A 22002-nucleotide genomic window follows, 5' to 3' on the forward strand; every position below is an offset into this window, starting at 1 on the left:
GAGGTCACATTTAACATAATAACTGTAAATCTATAAGTTAAAATGTCCCTTAAGACACCAAAATGTCTCTTTGTTGGAATTCTAACTTTACTAAGCAAGAGGTCTACATTTTAAGCATCATTGGCCCTGGAGAAATATGTAATTATTGTCATTTCCCACCAGTGTCTGAGTTATCCACTTCTAACAATACATCTAGAACTTATTGTCCTACCTCCAGAGGAGCCTGTTATGCTTCCCTTCTAGTTTTCCTTGGGGTTCTTCAACTTTTTCCTCAAACACTCATTCAGTAATTATTCACTGATTTTATAATGTGCTCTAGGCTATTAGAATATATACATGAAGGACAGTCCCTAAACTTTAGGAGATTATAATAATCCATAAAAAGAAACAGTTATATAAAGAGACCATCACAATGTAATGCCATAATTTTTATGAAAAGTATATGCAGTTATGGAGGGAGCATAGCAGAAAGAGAACTTCAGTGTTTTGGGAGTTAGAAAGGCTTCAAAGAGGAAACTTTTCCTTTTTTTGTCTTTTTAGGGCCACACCCGCGGCATATGGAGATTCCCAGGCTAGGGATCTAATCTGGGCTATAGCTGCCGGCCTATTCCACAGCTCACAGCAACACTGGATCCTTAACCCATTGAGCGAGGCCAGGGATCAAAACCATGAGGTTGCAGGTCCTAGTCGGATTCGTTTCCGCTGCACCACGACGGCAACTCCAGAAACTTTTTGTTAATCTAGGAGTAGTTATTAGGTAGACAGTGCAGAATAGTACATTCTAGACACAGGGAAATATTCAAAGAAGGCAGAGTGATATGTGACATCCTCAATGTTCAGCCAGTAGTTTGATATCTGAAGCGTTAGGATAAGAGGCAGAAATTAAGGTGAAATAAAACTGGAGAGGTAGGCAGGGGGTCACATACCCAGCCTTTAGATACCATGCATAGGAACTCGGATTTTTCTCCTAAAGGAAATGAGAAACATTGGTGGATTTTTATTAGTGAATCAAATTTTGAGGTCAAGGAGCTTACTGCCTATGTTGTCTCTTAGGAGTTTTGGTGGTTTCAGATCTTAACATTTAAGTCTTCAATCGGTTTGGGTTAAGTTTTGCACATGGTGTGAGAGAGTGGTCCAATTTCATTCTTTTGCATTTGGCTGTCCAGTTTTCTCCGCACTGTTTATTTATTTATTTATTTAATTTTTGTCTTTTTTTAGGTCTGCACCCGCAGCATATGGAGCTTCCTAGGCTAGGGGTCCAATTGGAGCTATAGCTGCCAGCCTACGCCACAGCCAGATCCAATGCCAGATCCAAGCTGCGTCTGTGACCTACATCACAGCTCACGGTAACGCCGAATCCTTAGCCCACTGAGCCAGGCCAGGGATTGAACCTGTGTCCTCATGGTTACTAGTCAGATTCGTTTCTGCTGAGCCACGACAGATTCGTTTCTGCTGAGTTCACTCCTCTGCACCATTTATTGAAGAGACTATTCTTTCCCCATTATATATTCTTGGCTCCTTTGTCATAAATGAATTGACCATTTATGAGTGGGCTTATTTCTAGAATCTCTGTTCTCTTCCATTGATTAACATAATTGATTTTATGTCAGTTTTGAGGGTGGGGGTATCTCATTCTTATTTTTTTTTAAATTTTTATACAATTTTAAAGGTTACTTTCCATTTAAAATTATTACAAAATATTGGCTTTATTCTCTATGCTAAACAATACATCCTTGAGCCTATCTTATATCCAATAGTTTGTGTCTCCTACTCCTCCACCTCTGTATTGGCCCTCTCCCAAGCACTGGTGAACACCACTGTGTTCTCTATATCTGTGAGTCTGCTTCCTTTTTTGTTTTATTCATTAGTTTGTTGCATTTTTTAGATTCCACATATAAGTGATATGATATAGTATTTTTCTTTCTCTGACTGACCTAGTTCACTTAGCATAATGCCCTGCAAGTCTATCCATGCTGCTGCAAATGGCAAAATTTCTTTTTATGTCTGTGTAGTATTCCATTGTGTATATATACCACATCCTCTTTATCCATTCATCTGTTGATGGGCACTTAGGTTGTTTCCACATCTTGGCAATTGAAAATTATGCTTCTGTGAACATTGGGGTGCATGCATCTTTCAATTAGTGTTTTTGGTTTTTTCAGATACACACCCAGGAGTGGATTTGCTGGGTCATATCATGGTTCTATTTTTAGTTGTTTGAGGAACCCCCATACTGTTTTCCATGTTGGCTTTACCACATTACATCCCCCCCAAGCAGTGTATGAGAATTCTCTTGTCTCCACATCCTCACTGATATTTGTTATTTGTATTCCTTTTGATGACAGCCATTCTGACAGGTGTGGGGTAATATCTCATTGTAGCTTTGATTTGCATTTCCTTGATGATTAACAGTGTTGAGCATCTTGTTATATACCTGTTAGCCATCTGTATTTCCTTTTTGGAAAAAAATGTCTTTTCAGTTCTTCTTCTCCATCTTTTAATCAGGTTATTTGGTTTTCTTAATGTTGGGTTTTATGAGCTGTTTATACATGTTGGGTATTAATCCTTTATCAGTCATATCATTTGCAAATACTTTCATTCAGTAGATTGGGTCATATCATATTGCTTTGGTTACTATGGGTGTGTATTATTACTTGAAATCTGGGACCATGATGCCTCAGTTTTGTACTTCTTTCTCAAGATTGCTTTGGTTATATGGGGTCCTTGTGGTTACATTCAAATTTTAGGATTATTTGTTCTATATCTATAGAACATGCCATTAGAATTTTGATAGGAACTGCATTGAATCTGTAGATTGCTTTGAGTGGTATGAAAAGTTTAGCATGTTCTTTCAATCCATGGGTACACACTATCTTTCCATTTATTTGGGTCTTCCATTTCTTTCATTAATGTCTTATAGTTTTATAGTTTTAAGTATACAGATCTTTCACCTCCTTGGTTAAATTTACTGTTAGGTATTTTATTTTTTGTAAATGGGGTTTTCTTAATTTCTTTTTCTGATAGTTCATTATTAGTAAATAAAACCAAGTAGATTTTATAATTGATTTTGTTTCCTAAAACTTCACTGAATTTATTAGTGCTAACAATTTTTTGGTGGAATCTTTAGGGTTTTCTATATATCATACCATATCATCAGCAAAAACTGACAGTTGTACTTCTTTATTTCCTGTTTGCATACCTTCTTTTTTTTCTTGCCTACTTGCTTTGCTAGGACTTTCAATACTATGTTGAATAAAAGTGGTAAGAACTGGCATCCTTGTCTTGTTCTTGATCATACCTTTGAGTATTATGTTAGCCATGAACTTATCATATATGGCATTTATTACCTTGAGGTACATTCCCTCTATACTACTTTTTTGAGAGTTTTTATCATAAGTGGATGTTGAAATCTGTTAAATTCTTTATCCACATCTACTGAGATGATTATATGATTTTATCCTTCATTTTGTTAACATTGCTTTATTTGCACATGTTGAGCCATTGTTGCATCTCTGGAATAAATTCCACTTGATTATGGTGTATGATGCTTTTAATGTATTACTGAATTCAGCTTGTTCATATTTTCTTGAGGATTTTTAAATGTATCTCTTTTTTTATAAAATGTATCTATTTTCATCTGGGATATTGGCCTATAATTTTCTTTTCTTTTGGCTTCCTTGTCTAGTTTTGGTATCAGGTAGCATTTTACTATACTAACTTTATAAAATGAGTTTGAACGTGTTCTCTCTTGTTTTTTGGAAGAATTTGAGAAGGATTGGTATTACAGTTGACCCTTGAACAACATGGGGATTAGGAGTGCCAACCCTTCACACAGTGAAAAATACGCATTTAACTTTACTATCCATATCCATATCCACAGTTCCACATCTGTGGATTCAGCCAACTGCATTTTATATGGTACTCTAGTATGTCTCTATTGAAACAAATCTACATGTAAGTGGATCTGTGCAGTTCAAACCCATGTTTTCAAGGTTAAACTATAATTCTTTAAATGACTCATCAATAGCTGATCACAGTAGACTCAGTTTAGATGTAAGGACACACCCAGACTGAAAGTGAAGGGATGGGAAAAGATATTCATACAAATGGAAACCAAAAGAAAGCTGAGGTAACTATACTTATATCAGACAAAGTAGACTTGAAAACAAAGACTATCATAAGAGACAGAGAAGGGCATTATATAGTGATAAAGGGATCAATCCAACAAGAAGATATAATTTTAAATTATGTTGGTGATAAATCAATATATTTTGAAACTTGCATTTCAAAGCATGACTCACAAGCTGGTGAACTAACTCATGTCCTCCGAAACTTTAAAAAAAAAAAAAGTATTGTTTTTTTCATGAGGTCTTAAAGCGAGTGTCACATTCTAAACTTTTCCCTTAACATCATGTTCGTCTTTAATATGATATAACTTTGTCCTAAATAGTATAACAGTGATATATCTAACTAACTTTGCTTTTCTACACTCTACTATTCATTTTTCTCTAAACAGTAAATTTTCAGGTGGTAAACAGTAATGTGATTCTTTATAAAGCATTTCCTAGTTTTTAGCATTTAAAAAAATAGTGGAAAACAAGTAATGATGGAGAGTTCCCTTGTGGTAAAATAGGTTAAGGATCCAGCATTGTCATTGCAGCAGATTGGGTCACTGCTCTGGTGCAGGTTTGATCCCTAGCCCAGGAACTTCCGCATGCCACAGGCATGGCCAAAAAAAAAAAAAAAAAAAAAAACAAGTAATGACAATTTATATATATATATATATAAATTGTCATTACTTGTTTTGGACAATTGTCATTACTTGTTTTGGAATATATATATATATATATATATATTCCACCAGAATTGAGGTGGAAACCCTTATGCCCCCTTTTGGCTGGATTGCCACCAGAAGGTATACCCACCAGATAGGCCTGGGATTGTCATAAGGGAAAGAAGCATCATGCCCAATTTTCTAAATAAATCTCTACAACCCCACTCTCCTTTCATCCTAATCATGGCCCATGACCCAGGAAGTGGCCGAAAAGAATAGATTCTTTTCTGGGGAAGGTGACTTTTAGTGACCAAACTGCCTTACTAAGGTGTAAAGACCAGGAGGAGGGGAGGGAAATAGAGTCGGAATTCTTCTTGAATCATTTTGAATTCCATCAGATACTTTTAACTCTTGGCCCACTGTTGCGTGGTTTTTGCAGTAAAAGGTGTACTGTTGACAGACTGCACATGGTCTGGAAAGCTGAAAATGTGACAGAGATCACCTTTAGGAGTCATCATAATGTGGCTGATCAGATGGCAACCGCAACGCAGTAACCTGAGAAAGTGTCGGTGCTGGGGAGGCACCCTCTGCCTGTTCTGCTCACTGAGCATAGTGATACCCTGTTTTGTTTTTTCATAGGTGGTACTGAGGTTGGACAGCCCAGTCGATAACCATCAGGTTTCTGATGAGCTTAACCATCAGTGAACAAGGCCCAGGCATTTAGGGGCACCTTTGTGAACTGAGCACCCCACCGAGCCAGCAGGTCTGCTTCAGATAGTAGACCAGAGAGTAGAAGTTTCTCCCAAAGGGCTCGCTGCCACTTTTTCATGTAGAGACCAAAGGCCAGTGGGGCGAGGCCAACTGCGTTCTTGAACGTATTTCCATTTAACAAGCAAGGTTTGTTGGGCCCTTTTCAACCTGAGTCATTGAATCTATGTTGACTCACCCAAAATAGGAATATCAGACTGGAGAGTCACAAGGCTTCCTTAAACCTGGCATAATAGTTGCTTTTCAAAAAGGGTGCACCTCTCTGAGAGCTGTGTAAATAAGGCAGCAAGTCCAAAACCTAAGAGATGCCTCCAGGTCAAGGCTGTTTTCCTTTGTCATAGGCTCCAGTTGAGAAAATCATTAGTCACAGAGACTTACAGTTCAAAAGAGTCAAGAAGATGTGGGACTTCAAAGCAGACAGCATGCCTGCAGCTTCTGGACAGGTACAAAGGCAGCCTGTTGGTTTGAACCCCTTCAAAGTATACTGAAAAGTAGTTTAGTCCATATAAAGTACAAGGTAGACTGCTGAAATGGGACACATACTATTCCAGTATTCAAAGATCTGAATAAGGGACTTTTAATTTTGAGTTGCACAACACTGGCTTGTGGCTCAACCAAATGCAGCTCCAGAGTTTTGGGTGACCTGTGATCTATATCAGGTGGTGAGGCCTTCATGACAGACACCATCTATTTGACTTCGAAAGTTCTTTGACTCAGCACTATAGCCACAAAGCTTTCTGGCTGAGGTCATGGGTTTCCACTGGCTGGCTCAGGCTTGCACAGTGGTGGCTTCTCTGACAAGTCCACCTTAATCCGGAACAACTGCTCTCCCATTACTAACATCTCTAATTCTCACTCAGTTTCTGCATTAGGACCAGGGGAGTTGTCCAAGGTGGTAGGCTGACCACAAAATTTACCTGGATTTCTTGTGAGTTAGTTTCTCATTCTCTAGTTGGTCATACATCAGCATTCTAAATCCAACCTGAGGTAATAAGAACCTGAGTACTAGTCGAGGCTTCATTTTTGGTTTCTTCGAAGAGTTTATCTTTCTCTGGGAGATCTCCCTAAAAGGATAATAGTAGCCATGACCCACTTCCAAAACCTCTGAGAACTTTTACTGTCATTTCCAAGTAGATTTGAGGTTGGTAAGAAAGACAGCAAGAAAGACAGCCCAGCTGATTTCGTTTGTCTTTAAAGCATTACACACCCTTTCCCCTCTAAACCAGCATTATTCTAATGACTGGCCTGATTTATGCCCATGAATTTCTCTCCTTTCATCGTCATTATAGATATGTGTCTCTGTAATGGTCTGAAAGAGTGCAGAACCTTATGCCCGAAAGGGGACAATACTAAAGTGAATCTTACTACTGGTGGTTTTAGTGGTAACACCTAAGGCTGATTAACAGTGTGGCGAGGAGGTGCCCCAGCCCAAAAGAAATTGAGCAATGACGATGACACCTCTGAGGAGCTGTGTTGAGCCTATTTCTTGGTGTTGAGACTGCACACACCTCCAGCTCATTCTAATTAATAGGCAGTAAAAGGAAGGGCTATTTGCATCCATAAGTGACTGTGTGATTTGGTCAACATGTTCACTACGACTCCCATGGCCTTCCCTCAGGTGTCTGCAAGGCTGTCATCCTTCCTCTTTCAGAAAGTTATGTCACTGTCAGAATCCTCCCCTTGTCACCAAAACTGGAGATTCTACAACTTTTGCAAATAAGTGAGTTAGCCTGCCACAGTTTCATGGATGCTGGGAGAACACATGAGATCCCTGGATCAGAGATAAAGGACAATTTATCACTGGCAACAATAGCAGTAGCTACAGTATCAACATTTTTCTGCTGGTTCCCTGAGCCCACTTTCCACAGGGCAGTGCAGAGGGAGAGATGACCCCCTCTGCAGCCAATGAGTTTTGCTGCAAAAGAGGAACCCAAATCTTTTTTAACAGGCAGTAAGCATGGCTGTCTTTTCCTCCAGGGAGAGGCATTATGCTCACTAAACTAGACAGTAAGAATGTTTGCCCTTTAATCTTGAGGGAGCTCTAGCTCTTTCTGTCATCCACTATCTGCCAGGCTGCTTGAATGCCTCACAACTTGGCTTTCCCCAGAGCTGAGTGGTCCAAAAGACAGCAAGGTGGAAGCTGAAATGTCTTATAACCTCTCCTTGGAAATCACACATTGTCATTTCTACAGGTTCATCCTAGGCACTGGGGGAGGGGACTGAACAAGGGCATTCATACTAGGAGGTAGAAATCACTGAGGATTGGAGTTCCTGTTGTGGCGCAGCAGAAATGAATCCGACTAGTATCCATGAGGATGCGGGTTCAATCCCTGGCCTCAAATAAGTCTAAAGCTATTTCAAAATAAAAGTTGAAGAATTTTTTTATATAATTTTTTTTTATTTTCCCACTGTACAGCAAGGGGGTCAGGTTATCCTTACATGTATACATTACAATTACATTTTTCCCCCACAAGTTGAAGAATTTTAAATGAGAATATAAGTTACAGACTGGAAGAAAATACTCACAAGACATCTATCAGACAAAGATCTTGTGTCCACAAAATATAAAGAACTCTTACAACTAAGTGATAAAAAGACAAATAAGCCAGTTAACAAATGAACACAGGAAATGAACACACACTTCATGGAAGCAGTGTGGCCATCAAACACATGTAAAGATACTCATGATCATTTTTTATCTGGGAAATGCAAATTGTTACCACAAAAAAATTACATTTCATTCCCACCAGAATGGTCAAAAATAAAACTAGTAATATCAAATATGGGTCAGGATCTGTAGCAACAACAACCCTCATTTATTGCTAGTTAGAATGTAAAATAATACTCTGGAAAAATACTTATGTAGTTTCTTATAAAGTCACATGTACACTTTCCCTATGACCCAGAAACTCTACCACTAGGAACTTATCCAAGAGAAATTAAAACATAGGACCACTAAGATATTTATACACAAATATCCATAGCAGCTGGATTCATGGTACATAATAGCTAAGAGCTGGCAGCCGCCAACATGTTTATCAATAGGAGAATGGATTAACAAATTGTGAAACAATTTTTTTCTGTTATGTGTTGGGAATATTTGCTCCCAGTTTGTGGCTTTCTTTTTCATTTTTAAGCAGTTTATTTAAAGACCAGAAGTTTAATGTTAGCAATCCAAATATTTAGGGCTTTAAAGTCATCATTTGTACACAACTGATAATTCTTACACAGAGAGAAGGCTTTCAAAACCTCTGCAGTGAAGGAGTCTCTGGGGGACACTAATAGGAATGTCTGTTTTTTCACAGTTTGGAACAGATTCTAGAGCCTTTTGTTAGAAGGGGCCAATTCAAGGTGAGCTGGTTTGCAAGTAACAGCATAAATGGGCTTAAGTACAATTTGTGAATGAGAAATGAGTTTCCTCCAGGACACACACTCACACACAAAAAAAGCTTAAAAGAAGTTGTGAGTGCTGAGAGGGTCAATAGTTGCTTCTTGACAGTGTCATAGATGGAGCAGCCTTCAGTTTCCCAAATAAATTTCAGGAATTTCACCAAGATGGCAGGGCCTTCCACTCTGTATGAGGTGGTGGCCCATCCCCTTTTGGAGCTCTTTGTATTTGTATGACGTGAATGAGTGTGTGAAAGAGGAAATGGTCGATGCCATGTCATACCTGTGTTCCTGGAGAAAGCAGGATGTAGTTACGACCCTTCCCTCAAAGACTGTGTGCATTGACAGGGCTGTGAGGTCCTCCCCACAGGAGCCAGGTAAACTGTGTCATAGCCCTTTGAAGGGGAAGGCAAACTGCAACCAAGAGGCTGTGGGAAAAGTCCTGAGCAAAAGATGTTCTACAAATCTATAAGAGCAAAATGTTGACCAGCTGCTGATTGGATGAACTTGGTAATTTCCATGATATTGGCTGTGGGGACCTTCATGAGGCCTCCAGCATTAAGGTTGAGGTAATCCACTGTGCAGCACTGTTCATTCTTCCCAGGTTTAAGAGCAGGCCAAATTGGGCTCTGAAGTGGCAAAGCAGTGGGGGTAATCACCACTTCTTTAAATACATCTTGCCTAAGTGGTTCCAACCATTAAAGACTGTTTTAATTTACATAGGGCCATATTAACTATTTTAATAGGAGAAGAGGTCCATGGGTTTTATCTAGATAATTTGTAAATGACAAATATTTAATTTTATTACTCACTGAGTCAGAGAACATGACCACTGTGGGACATTTTAGGACAGTGGGTACTGTGATCATGAGGAATTTAGGCAAGACAGTAGTTCCTGTGGTTAAGGTAAAGCATATCTGTGTGTCTTCTGCATAATGTTCAGTAACTTCCTAAAGATTGCAGAGGGTACCTGATTTAAATTTAGTGGAATACATAGGGTACTGTGGTCAAATAGTCTAAATTTAGTGGGTTGCCGAATGTAAACTGCAGTTTGAGCCCCATTTTTTATTAAGGCCATTAAGGTTTGCCACCTGTTGTGTTTCAGAAAATGTTAAATTAATTCAGGACCAGCATTACAGAGGTACCAAAGCCAGTCTGTCCTTGCTCTGTTGTAAAAATTCTTTTAGTAAAATTTGGGTTCCCAATTGGGTGAATCATGGACTTCCATTTCAGTTTTTGTTTCCTCCTTGTTGTTGACTGAATTGTGTCCATCCTTCATACACTGATGCTCTAACCCTCATGTGGCTAGATTTGGAAATGAGGCCTTTCAGGAGGTTCAATGAGAGGATAGGGCTGGGCCCTAATCTAATAGGACTGGCGTCCGAAGAAGAAGAGGAAGAGAGGCTGGGATCTCTCTCCCTGCGTGCACACACAAGGAGGAAAGGCCAGTTGATGTCACGGTGAGGAGGAGGCCGTCTGCCAGCCAGAATGAGAAGTCTCACCAGAAGCCAGCCCTGATGACACTCTGATCTTGTTTTTCAAGCCTCCAGAACTGCGAGGAAATAATGGTTGAATTTCACCTTGGCCACAAGGATGTCAGGGTTTTTTTCTCTGTATCCCTGAGGGTCAAGAACTTGTTTGCAACAGAGACATAGACAGCAGAAGCAGCAAAAGCACTTATGGTCCTGGGGAGCCATCTGCCTAGAGGAGTATGGATCTAAGTAAATTCACTCTTCAAATAATGACTGCTCTTCAGAGACTGCAGTTTCTGCACACAAGTGACCACCCAGGGGGCCTGAATAAGCTCTAAGTCTCTTCCCTTGAGCCCTCCTCTGGACAGGGGCCAGCACCTGGTTAGTCACACAGCCAGTAGGTCACAAGAATCTTTCCCCGAGGCCATCAATCAAGAGGGACATTTCCATCTAAGACACAGAGCTGAGTCTGGGCTGAGACACATAACCCAAGTCTACTTAAAGGAGGGCCCGTAGTCCTCTCGGGGAACACCAGGCATTGAAGCTTCCAAGTTAGGTGGTTTAACTCTTTGACAGAGGCTTGGTAGAACCCAGCAAATACAGCACCAAGTGGCAGGGCTGGTCAGCAAACCAAACAAGAGAAGTGGTGGTGCCCCCTCGAGACATCTTGCTCCCAGTGCCATTTGCCATGGCCACTGTGCAGGGACAGGATGCACCACCTCCACACCCAAAATTCGGTTCCAGTGTCAGGACTGATGTAACACACACACACACACACACACACACACACAGAGCAAGATTATACCAAAAAGGGTGATTTTATAATGAAGCTCTCTGGCTGGGTTTCCATGTTGGCCCCAAATTGCTTGAGAGTGCAAAGGAAAGAGGCTGGTTTGGAATTTTTTTATTGTTTGGGCTGGGGCTGGGCTGAGGGATCTGAGTACAGGTTTCAGTCTCACTGGCTTCCTTAAGAGCTCCCCCTAGATGCGGGGCCCAGAGGGAGGAGGGAGTGGTGAGACTTCAAAGCTGTCAGCAATCGGACATCATAAATGGAGCCAGCTCCTTATTACAATATTATCACGATTGGATAATTCCAGTACATACTATTCTGGGTGGAATTTGAATAATGTAATGTGTGAAGAATTAGCAAATTTTCCCATATAAAAGCATATTCTCCTGGGTAAATATATCACCTTGCTCACATTGACTTATTATTACTCCTTTCTGAGTCCCCACAGAAGGGGAGAGTAAAGAAGTTTTTAAAAAGCAGGGATATTAGTACTGTCATTAAAGGCTGAATAGATTCTTAAACCATGTTGCTCCTTTCACTCAACTGATGGGCCTGTGCAGAAAGTTATCATAAACCTAATTAGCTGTGGTTCTGGATGTGGTCATCTTGGGCCAGCTGCATCCGTGCACCTGCTTTCAGGTGAGGAGGCTGACTCTGGCCGTCTCCTCTGATAGCAGGTTTTAGCCATCGACACTGTCACTGCACCCGCCCCTTTGTAAATAAGCCTCCTCAGTGAGCAAAATAAGCACTGAACTAACTGAAGGGAAAGAAACTCCCCTGGAGCTCCTGCTGTGTCCTGGGAGCCCTGGGACTCAGGTTCGGTGGCCACTGCACCTGGGATGTGATTCCTGGCCCAAAAGCTCTCTGTGCCTTGGGGCGGCCAAAAAAGAAAAGGGGAGGGGAGAATCTCTCCAGTAGCTTCTGTGTCCTGCAGAGTAAACAAGCCAGAGTCTCTCAGCTGGCCTCGTCCCCTCTCCTGCTGCCTTCACTTGCTTTGCTCCAGCCACCTTGGTCATTCTGCTGTTCGTCAAACATCTGAGACATACTCCCACCTCAAGGCTTCTGCCTAGAGTAGTCTCTTACTTCGTGCCAAATCACTCCAACATTTAGAGGCAGAAATTATTTTGAAAAATAACGGATGATGCATCTTTGTGTCCATTTCTCAAGGGGGTCCATTTATTTACTACTGCTAAAAAAAAAAGGATGTAAGTAGGAATTTGAACTATTTGCACTGTCTTGAGCAGTGTTTTTCAAACTATCAAAACCAGGTTTCAAAAATTGTTTCAGTCTGTTGCTGACCAAGCTGTAGTCCTTTCACGCCAAACAGGAATATAGCTTGCACTTCCTGTGACCCACCATGCTAGTTTGACAATGCCTACCTGTCGAATATTCTATAAAGGAAGAGCCTGCTGACAGCTCTCAGCTATTGTGGCGGTGTTCAATTGCTGTAAGTTTCTAACCCTTACTCCAAGTTTCTGAGCTTTGTCACAGATGGGTAACAAACTTGTTTGCTGGTGGGCACCAGACTGCACTTTAGAATCAGTGGTCCAGAGAGGAACCTCTCTTTTGGCAAGGCAGCTAAGTAAGAGACCTTTCTGGTCACAATGATGGCTGCTAAAGGATCAGAGCATTATAATAGCAGCTGAGGATGAGTCACAAGCGTCCTAAGAGTAAGAAGACATTTGAAATGATTTTTTAATTTTGTTGTTTTTTCAAAATACCATTTATCCGCATAGATAGTCAAGGTCAATTAACTGTTCAGTTTTCACACTGGAAATAAACACTGTGTAGCTGAAAGCCAAATGCACATTCTAAAACACAAAGACAGTACAGACTGTAGAATGAGGATGGCATGCTATTTGATTATTAGATATACCATCCACATTATTAGGTATGTATCTGATACTCTAACTAGGTGATGCTATGTAAGGATATTATTTCTTAGTAAAATCTGAGGACTTATGAGTTGAGATGAATCTATTAAAAATTATTGAATCCAAAATTGTAAGTTCTGTGTGACATAAATAATGATCATTAATAGGTCATTTCAACAGAAATATTGTTCAATAGGGAGTTTCAGTATCTGTGTAATAGGAATAGACCTTTTGTCATTAAACTATGAAATTGCAATAAATAAGTACATTTAAATTTTTTCTTTTAATTTGATCATAAGTTTTTAGTACCAAATAAATCACATGACAGTTTATAATTGATATTTTATGCTCTCAGTGGGAGGAAAATATATATGGGTTACTTAAAAAATAGAGGGTGACTACTATATATAGAATTTTTAGGTAATAGGGACCTACTTCAGAGGACAAGGACATTTACTCAGTACGGTGTGGTAATTTATATGGAAAAGAATCTGAAAAGGAATGTATATATGTATAACTGATTTACTTTGCTTTTCACCTGAAATAAACACAACTTTGTAAGTCAGTTATACTCCAATAAAATTTTTAAAAAGAGAAATTCACAGACTTCAGAATCATATTTAGAGTTATCAAATGGGGATACCATTGAGGGGTGGGTTAAATTGGGGGAATAGTATTGGCATATACACACTACTGTGTGTAGAATAAACTGGCAAGGACCTGCTATACAGCACAGGGAATTCAACTCAATATTCTGTGATAACCTATATAGCAGAAAGAGGGCTAAATATACATATATGTAACTGATTTGCTTTGCTCTGCACCTGAAACTAATACAACATTGTAAGTCCACCAGACTCAAGAAATCTTTTTAAAAAGGAAAAAAGAAAACTGTGTGTGTTTTCCCCTACAGCCTCTCCTATCCCACAAAAATATTAAGGATTTTCAAAGGCAGCTATTTTGAGCATAGCTGGTTTTATTGCAAAAATCTGTTCCAAAGAGATGTTAATTTGAGAATACAATTTAAATGTTATATCAGCTCTTTAGTAGATGTATTTTGGGGTCATTACATAAAAATATTGAATAATTTGAAAACTTCTTATTTTTCATTCGGTATGGAGATTTATTCCCAGAGCAGGGCTTTTCTGATGCAAAATTGGAATGCTTGTGTAGTCACAACAGCTGTCCCCACACCATGTGGTATCTTCCATTACTTTACTGTAGAGATGAATTTTTGGCCCAGTGTCTCAGTAATATTGGACACACATGGTTTTAAGTGGCAAAGCAGTATGCTTATGCATTCATTTGACTTTCACAGCTACAGTTGGCTCCAGATTAGAACAAGGAGAATACATTCACACCATGGCCACCCTCATGGCTGCTGTAGTAGCTGGATCACAGTAGGCTCTGTTGCTTCTAAAGACACAACTAACCATTGCTTGAGGAAATACACATTCACCAAAGTGCTGTTCAGCTATAGGAGAGAGAATAATGGATGGCTAAAAGGATTCTCTCAAAGACTTCAGATTATAGTCCTAGTTATTATCAATCTAGTTTTTTTTTTTAATTAAAATCATGGCTATGAAATAAAAATAGAACTAAAGGGAAATATTATCAAAGCAGTAGATGATTTTTTTAGGATATCCATCCAAATAAAATTTTTCCTTTTGGGGGGGTGGGGGGGAGTGGTACTGTCCTTTTAGACTCATCTTATTAACAAGGAATTAAAATTAGATTCTTAGTGCCCATTGTTCATATGTGTGGCATATTAGGAAAGCCTTTCAACTTTACTATGTGAAACAATGGTTTATGTCATTGACATTTTAGACAATTTTGTTTGCTCCAAAAGTGTTTAATTAATGCAGAAATAAGATGATTTGATTTAATGTGAAATTGCATTGATATACAGTATGGTTTGAATACTCTATCTCTGTGCAGCGTCAACTTAATGCTCTTGATGGTATGACGTGGTATTATAAGCTTATATTTAAATTCTTCTTAACTCTTTTGCATTTCTGAAGCCAATTAGTATAGTTATTAAAGTTGCAGCTTTTCAGCAAAAATGACTTACTTGAAAATCCAATTACATGTCTCTAAATAATATCTGAATAATACTTTTCCCCCTCAATGAAGTAAAAACAAGCAAAAGGGAAGAATAAACCTTCAGTGTAAAAATTTAAATGATCTGATGGAGAATTAGATTTCTGATATTCATTAAATATCAAAGAAATTCCGACCGTACTCAGTGTAGGCTTTTTATAGAAGTGAATTTATGCATGTTTCGTAAGGGTTGTACTGATGAATATGTTTGAGGCTTTCAGCTTTTAGTGGATACAAAATAGAATGATTGATAAAATCCTCCCTACTATTGGCTATTATTTACTGACTCTTAAGTGGCAGGTTGTATTTATGCCAATTTATCTGCTTCAGGGAACATTCTTGATAGCAGAACAAAGTGAATAAAAGTAGTTTGCTTTGCAAATGAATGCAAATGGGAGAGCCTTTCGGAAAGCCCTTTAGCAGGGGCAGTGCACTTTGATTATGAGTGAAGCTGCCATTTGGACATGGTGAAAAGAGCACGCTTGAACCATTGATTGGGGAAGACAGTAAGAAGTCAGGAAGGGCCCCGTTAAGCTTGCAGTGAGGCAGGCGGATGTCAGTGTGGTTAGAGCACAGTGGGAGAATGACAGGGAGGATTAGTGTCAGGGAGAAGCTTTGCTGTAGCTGTGCAGATAGTCCCTGGGGTCACTCACCTCTGACTGTTGTTCTGTGCTGATGGTTCTGTAATGCAAAGGCCTGATGTATGCCTGTTCATTATCGGAAATGGTGATTAGAAAAGGTATTTGCCTCAAAGGTTTCCTTCCTCCTTTCTTTTATTTATTTTTTTAAATTAAAGGAAAATAAGGCGGCTTCCTCCATCTCTGCTCACTCCTCGTCTGGTGTAACACCAGCATGGCTACTGCCTCTGGTAGGGAATAGTTTAGTGCTGTAACGTAAAATAATTGTACTATGGTTATCTAATATATGATAATGGTTTCTCTTGCTTTGCTCAGCTTTGGCAGTGCTGAATAAAATGCAGAGAATATGCTCTTAGAATTTTTGCTCTCGCAAAAGAGATTTTATAATCTTGAAGGAATTTTTTCATTCAGTTAATACTTTGATCAACTTTTAGAAGCTCTTTATTTTCTCAAAAAGGAGGTGTTGCTTTGCGTGAGCTGGATGGTTTAAGTCTCAGTCACAGGAGTTTCTAACTTATTTCTGTTCCCAAGTTTTATAAAATGCTGGCACGTGATAAGTTAAACTTCTTGGATACACATGATTTTTAGAATTTAAATGTCATGTAGAATGAACAAAAAATATATCTTTGTCTCAGTTCTGATTCTAAATCAGAGCATTTATTTGTTCACATTTGCATTTACACATGTAACGTTTTTTGCTTTTTTAATATTTTTTGTTAAAACTTCAAGACCTTCTGTGGTAACCTTACATGAGGCATTTGTGAACATTAGTGACACGCAGTGCACTTCAAAACAATTGTCTTTTTTTAATGTCTTCAAAACCTGGGTTCACAATATTTCTTCTTTACTATTTGGTATACATTGGAACATTTAAAAGCCTGCTAGAGCTTTGCATTCTGATATTAAATATGCAACTCAAACCTTCACCTAAACTATTAGATACATTTTAACATTGTTATTTTTGCAGAAAGCATGGTGCCAGTACTTTATTTCACTGGCTTACTAAATGTTTTAGCAAACATTCTGAAAATTATCTTTTTTCTTGACTGTTTTGCAGGCACCTGAATGGACAGAAGAGGACCTCAGCCAGCTGACAAGAAGTATGGTTAAGTTCCCAGGAGGGACCCCAGGTCGATGGGAAAAGATTGCCCATGAATTGGGTCGATCGGTGACAGATGTGAGTTCACTCAGATTTGCATTGTATGGGGAGTGACAAACCAGAACAAGCCACCTATGTAGAAGGCAGACATAGATGCATCCCACACTGTCTTTGGAGAAAGGCTACAATCCTTTTAGGACCTGGAAGTGAACCATTAAGGAAATAAGCAAGAAGCAGATGTCAGCCAGTCCCCTGATCTACAATTAACAGCCATGTGAGGAATGCTGGTGTTTAGAGATTTAAGCTACTGTAACCTAATCATAGAAAGACAATCCTAGTTCTTGGGTTTAGAGTGACCCCTTTAGCTGTGGGGAAAAAATACTTCTCAGACTGATCAGAATTAGAGAATTGGTATTTCAGTGAATCATTTCAACTGAAGTACAGATTGCTTTAGGCATTTAAACAGGTGGTTTGCATTAATTGAGCAATATTCCTATAATGTTGTTTTTATTTCAAGGATGATACCTACCATCCATTTTGATGAGTTGTTTAAACAAAAAACCTGCAATTTATATGCATATAATTTTATAATTAAATTTAATATACTTTAAAAGTATATATATATATATAGCTTTTATATATAAAAATATGTAATATATAATTATACATATGTATGTATATATGACTAGTCATACCCACCATTTAAAAAACAGTGTTTACCTAGAAAGTTTTAGATGTAATACTTCTGTAATTTAGGGCAGAGAACCTTATAAAAATACTTACCACAGCACCTGACATTTACTAAATAGTAAATGTTTAGTTGAAATTAAGAAGGCTTTATTTCCATCAATATGATCCTTATTTTCATGACAGTAAGTATTCTTTGCTAAATTATTTACTGAATTTACTTTAAAATAAATCCTATAGATATAAAATATTTAAGGAGTTACTGAAAGCAAAGATTCAGATTTCTCATGTCCACTTCAATTCTGTTAGTATATCTTTGGGTCTTTTTTGATAATGAGCAATTTTAAAACAAAATGATTAATAAACACAACTACTGGAGTTCCCATTGTGGCACAGTGGTTAACGAATCTGATAGGAACCATGAGGTTGCAGGTTTGATCCCTGCCCTTGCTCAGTGGGTTAACGATCCAGCGTTGCCGTGAGCTGTGGTGTAGGTTGCAGACACGGCTCAGATCCCAAGTTGCTATGGCTCTGGCGTAGGCTGGCAGCTGCAGCTCCGATTCGACCCCTAGCCTGGGAACCTTCATATGCCACCGGAGCGGCCCAAGAAATGGCAAAAAGACAAAAAAATAAAAAATAAACACAACTACCAAAAAAATCCAACTTGTTGCATAAACACAATGTTATTTTGCATAGTAAACTTCCACTTTTTAACTTAGAAACAAACTTACAAAATATATCACTGTTGGAGTTCCTCAGTGGTTAACAAAACCGACGAGGAACCATGAGGTTGCGGGTTCAGTCCCTGCCCTTGCTCAGTGGATTAAGGATCTGGCGTTGCTGTGAGCTGTGGTGTAGGTTGAGATGCAGCTCAGATCTGGTGTTGCTATGGCTGTGGCGTAGGCCAGTGGCTACAGCTCCAGTTAGACCCCTAGCCTGGGAACCTCCATATGCCACAGGAGCGGCCCTAGAAAAGGGGAAAAAAAAAATTTTTTTTTAAATTACTGTCAATTTTTTGTGGTTTTTTTGATAGGAGCTGCTTTGAGAATTTTAAATTAAAAATGTTTTTACTACCATATAGTAAATGTTTTTAAAATTACATATAAAAGACTTCTATTTGAATTTTTATCTTATGTTTTGCATTATTTTGGCTTCAGAGTTAAAGTCAGATCATGTGGAAACTTAGCCCTTGTAGCTTGCAACTTTTTTTTCTGTTTCATGAAGAGACCAATTAGGTGACGGGAGAAAAGCCATAAGGATACCATTTATTCTGCTAAGACTGTTACTAGGATGTGCATTTTATTATCTTGTCTTAAGGTTGTTTGTAAAAATTAATAATGCCTTATCAGTAAATTTCTGACCTAATTAAAGATAGTTAGTGATTTTTTTGTACTATGATCCTTTATACAACTACTGTTAATGATTACAAAAAATTACTAAAATAATTTTTAGAAAGTTATGAAATAGGCATTGGTTTAAAAGGGCTCCAAAACCTTTATTTCAGTTTGCTAATGAGAGAGAATAGTTAATTTAGTGTCTCCTTTGAAGACAGCACTGCCTTTAATGTTTTAAATAACATTTCTGAGAGATCTTGCAGGTAAATGATAGAATAGAGCAGTATTTTACATTAATTTGTTGTCATAAAAATCTTGTTAAATTTTTAATCTAAATTGTTCATCTATATTTTTACGAGGAGAGAGATGAAAGTTTAAACACTAATATACACCTTGTGATCAACACAGCCTTGAGATGGCTGGTTAGTATCATAAGTCTAGAAAAGTAAGTAGTTTGCAAGAGTCATCTCAATGTAGTTCTGGTGTCGGTGAAGGCCTCTCTTCACACTTTTGCAAATTCATCCCATAATTTTTTTTCCATCTTCTTTTAGACTTACTCTAATTCACATCTATAATAGATTTTTTTCCCTTTGATCATGGAAGTAGCAAACATGACTTTTTGAGATTTGTTTTTCTCCTCCAAGTACTCATTCTGTTTTCATAATACCAAGAGCACCTCGGAAACACATACTAGTAAACCTAAACTTTTTGGGCACCAAAAATGCTGTTGTAACTTTTCCTCTCTATCAGTATATACATGTATAGAGTCCCACGGTATTTTCATTCTGTGAGCATCATCTCCATGGCTGGACTATTCTCCTCATTTTAGTAACTACACATACAGGCACACAAGCTATAAACTCCTCTCTCTAAAAGAGAACAGGTGTCTGAAAACTCAAAATTCATTTTAGTGAACACGCAGTTAAACTGAAGCAGCTGAAATGGGTGTGGCTAATACAGTTCACTTAGTAGAATGTTTAGTGAAAGTTAACGACAGTTGAGAAGATCACTTCTACTTCTTTTTGGTGTCTGGTATTAATCAGAGTTGTTTTCATTAAGTATTTGACTATGAAAAAGAGAAAGCAGGTTCAGAACCTCTGTGTAGTGACCAGATCACCTGTACCAATTCTTCTCAGCTCTGGACATCTGTTCTTTAACCCATTTTCCTTGCTAAATGTGTAGCTTCAGGCTTAGTTCTCTTTCCTTCAAGAAATAATTGACCTTTTGCGGGGCAGGGTGAGAGAGTGTCCATGGTGGAATCTATACATCCGTTATTTAGGTTGATAGATTACAGTGAGAAACACATTTTATTCCTCAGTTAAGAAAGGAGGTTTCAGGAGTTCCCATCATGGCGCAGTGGTTAACGAATCTGAGAATCTGACTAGGATCCATGAGGTTGCGGGTTTGGTCCCTCCCGCAGTGGGTTTGCTCAGTGGGTTAACGATCCAGCGTTGCCGTGAGCTATGGTGTAGGCTGGCAGCTGCAGCTCCGATTCGACCCCTAGCCTGGGAACCTCCATATGCCACCGGAGCAGCCCAAGAAATGGCAAAAAAAAAAAAAAAAAAGGAGGTTTCAGGGTGTTAATTAACAAGTTAAATTTCTAAATTCTACTCTGGATAAGTACAAGCCATGTTATTAACTTTGTAAAAAAATCAATGCAGGGCCTATTTTAACTCTGTAAGACCTACTTTATTAAAGGTGAAATATTTTAAATGTTAATTATATATGCCTTTCACCAAATAATTTTGTTAACACAAAGAACACTGAAATTGTAAAAACAACAGGAAACAAACTCTCTGGCATGTAAGACCAACTTTAATGTGATTACTAACTGCAAGTTTTCTAAATTAAGGTAAGGGTACCTCGGATTTCTTGCTTGTGAAGTAATATCATTCCCTTTCCTGAAAGGATGTAAGCTGATTCTGCTTCTCTCCTGGTCACTAATCTCTTGCATTCTGGTTGTGATAATAGACTGATTGGAGATTTTCTACTTGCTTGAAAAAGTCCCAGGTAGGAGGCAGCAAAACAAAAGATAGGTAGATAGATTTGAACGGACTTTTATAATTAGCTTAGGGCCACAGTGAGAGGTGTGGAGTTAGGTGAACATCCCATATGCAGGTGAAAAGGAGGAGGAAGAATATTAATAAAATTCCCATTTTACTCTTTTTAGCCACAACTAGAGAGGAGATGGGGGGATACCTGTTGTGGGGATTTCTATGTTATTATGGCAGTTGTTTCCAAAACACCTAACTTTTGGAGTTCCTGTTGTGGCTCAGCAGGTTAAGAACTTGACAAGGGTCTGTGAGGTTGTAGGTTCAATCCCTGGCCTCACTCAGTGGGTTAGGGATCTGGCATTGCTGCAAGCATGGGTTGCAGATGTGGCTCAGATCTGGTGTTGCTGTGGCTGTAGCCTAGGCCATCCAGTCTGACCCTTAGCCCAGGAATTTCCCATATGCTGCATGTGCAGCTATAAAAAAAAAAAAAAAAAAAAAAAAACTTTTTATCAGTGACCTAAATACACAGAGTATGTAATGCTGAAAGGCATATATTAACATTTAAAATATTTTATCTGAGAGTTCCCTGAATGGCCTAGCAGATAAGGACCTGGCATTGTCACTGGCTCAGGAACTTCCACGTGCCTTGAGCATGGCCAAAAAATAAATGAAAAACAAAATATTTCATTTATAATAAAGTAGATGTTACAGTTTAGGTATATCTCAGTTAAAATATACTTGTGCCTAATTTTTTTTAACAAAGCTAGTAACATTCCTTATATTTACCCAGAGTAGAATTGAACAAAATAACATATATATTTTCATAAATACATTATTGCTAATACTTTTAGAGTCAGACTAGTCCTACACAGGTTGTAAAAAGAAAAAAAGAAAAAGAAACTTACAACGCAGGTTGTAAAGGTAACAGAGATTGTCCTTTAGTTTTCCGTCTTGACAGACACCACCCTCTGCATGGGCCTTCCTGCCATAGCAGCTCCCTCGATGAGCCTGATCTCATGCTCTTCTCCCTGCCTCATCTTCTCAATCCCACCACCTTCAAAGACACTTAAATTTTAGAAAGGAAT

General features: G+C 38.6%; 2 protein-coding genes across 13 annotated transcripts in view; one reads left to right on the forward strand and one right to left on the reverse strand.

The window, feature by feature from the left end:
- The window catches only part of DNAJC1 (DnaJ heat shock protein family (Hsp40) member C1), a 198526-nt gene that overhangs the window by 151138 nt on the left and 25386 nt on the right, over positions 1–22002 (forward strand). For both annotated transcript variants that reach the window (XM_084980403.1, XM_084980404.1), the window contains exon 10: positions 16861–16980. In XM_084980403.1, coding sequence (XP_084836529.1) covers positions 16861–16980 — 120 coding nt within the window. The remainder of the gene's footprint in view (positions 1–16860; positions 16981–22002) is intronic.
- The window catches only part of LOC146399550 (uncharacterized), a 49059-nt gene continuing 34976 nt past the window's right edge, over positions 7920–22002 (reverse strand). For 2 of the 11 annotated variants that reach the window (XM_084980412.1, XM_084980417.1), the window contains 2 exons: positions 21823–21971; positions 7920–12855 (listed from right to left, as the gene is read on the reverse strand). The gene's annotated coding sequence lies outside the window, so the exon portion shown is untranslated. Of the gene's footprint in view, positions 12856–13435; positions 14540–15818; positions 17103–19681; positions 21983–22002 lie in introns of those variants that run through there. The other 9 variants (XM_084980414.1, XM_084980420.1, XM_084980419.1 and 6 more) reach the window with 9 other exon arrangements.

Source organism: Sus scrofa, chromosome 10 (assembly GCF_054392235.1).
Source record: "Sus scrofa isolate SSC_HxYL_T2T_F1_AM1 chromosome 10, Sscrofa_HxYL_maternal_Yorkshire_Landrace_v2.0, whole genome shotgun sequence".
Classification (NCBI taxonomy): Eukaryota; Metazoa; Chordata; class Mammalia; order Artiodactyla; family Suidae; genus Sus; species Sus scrofa.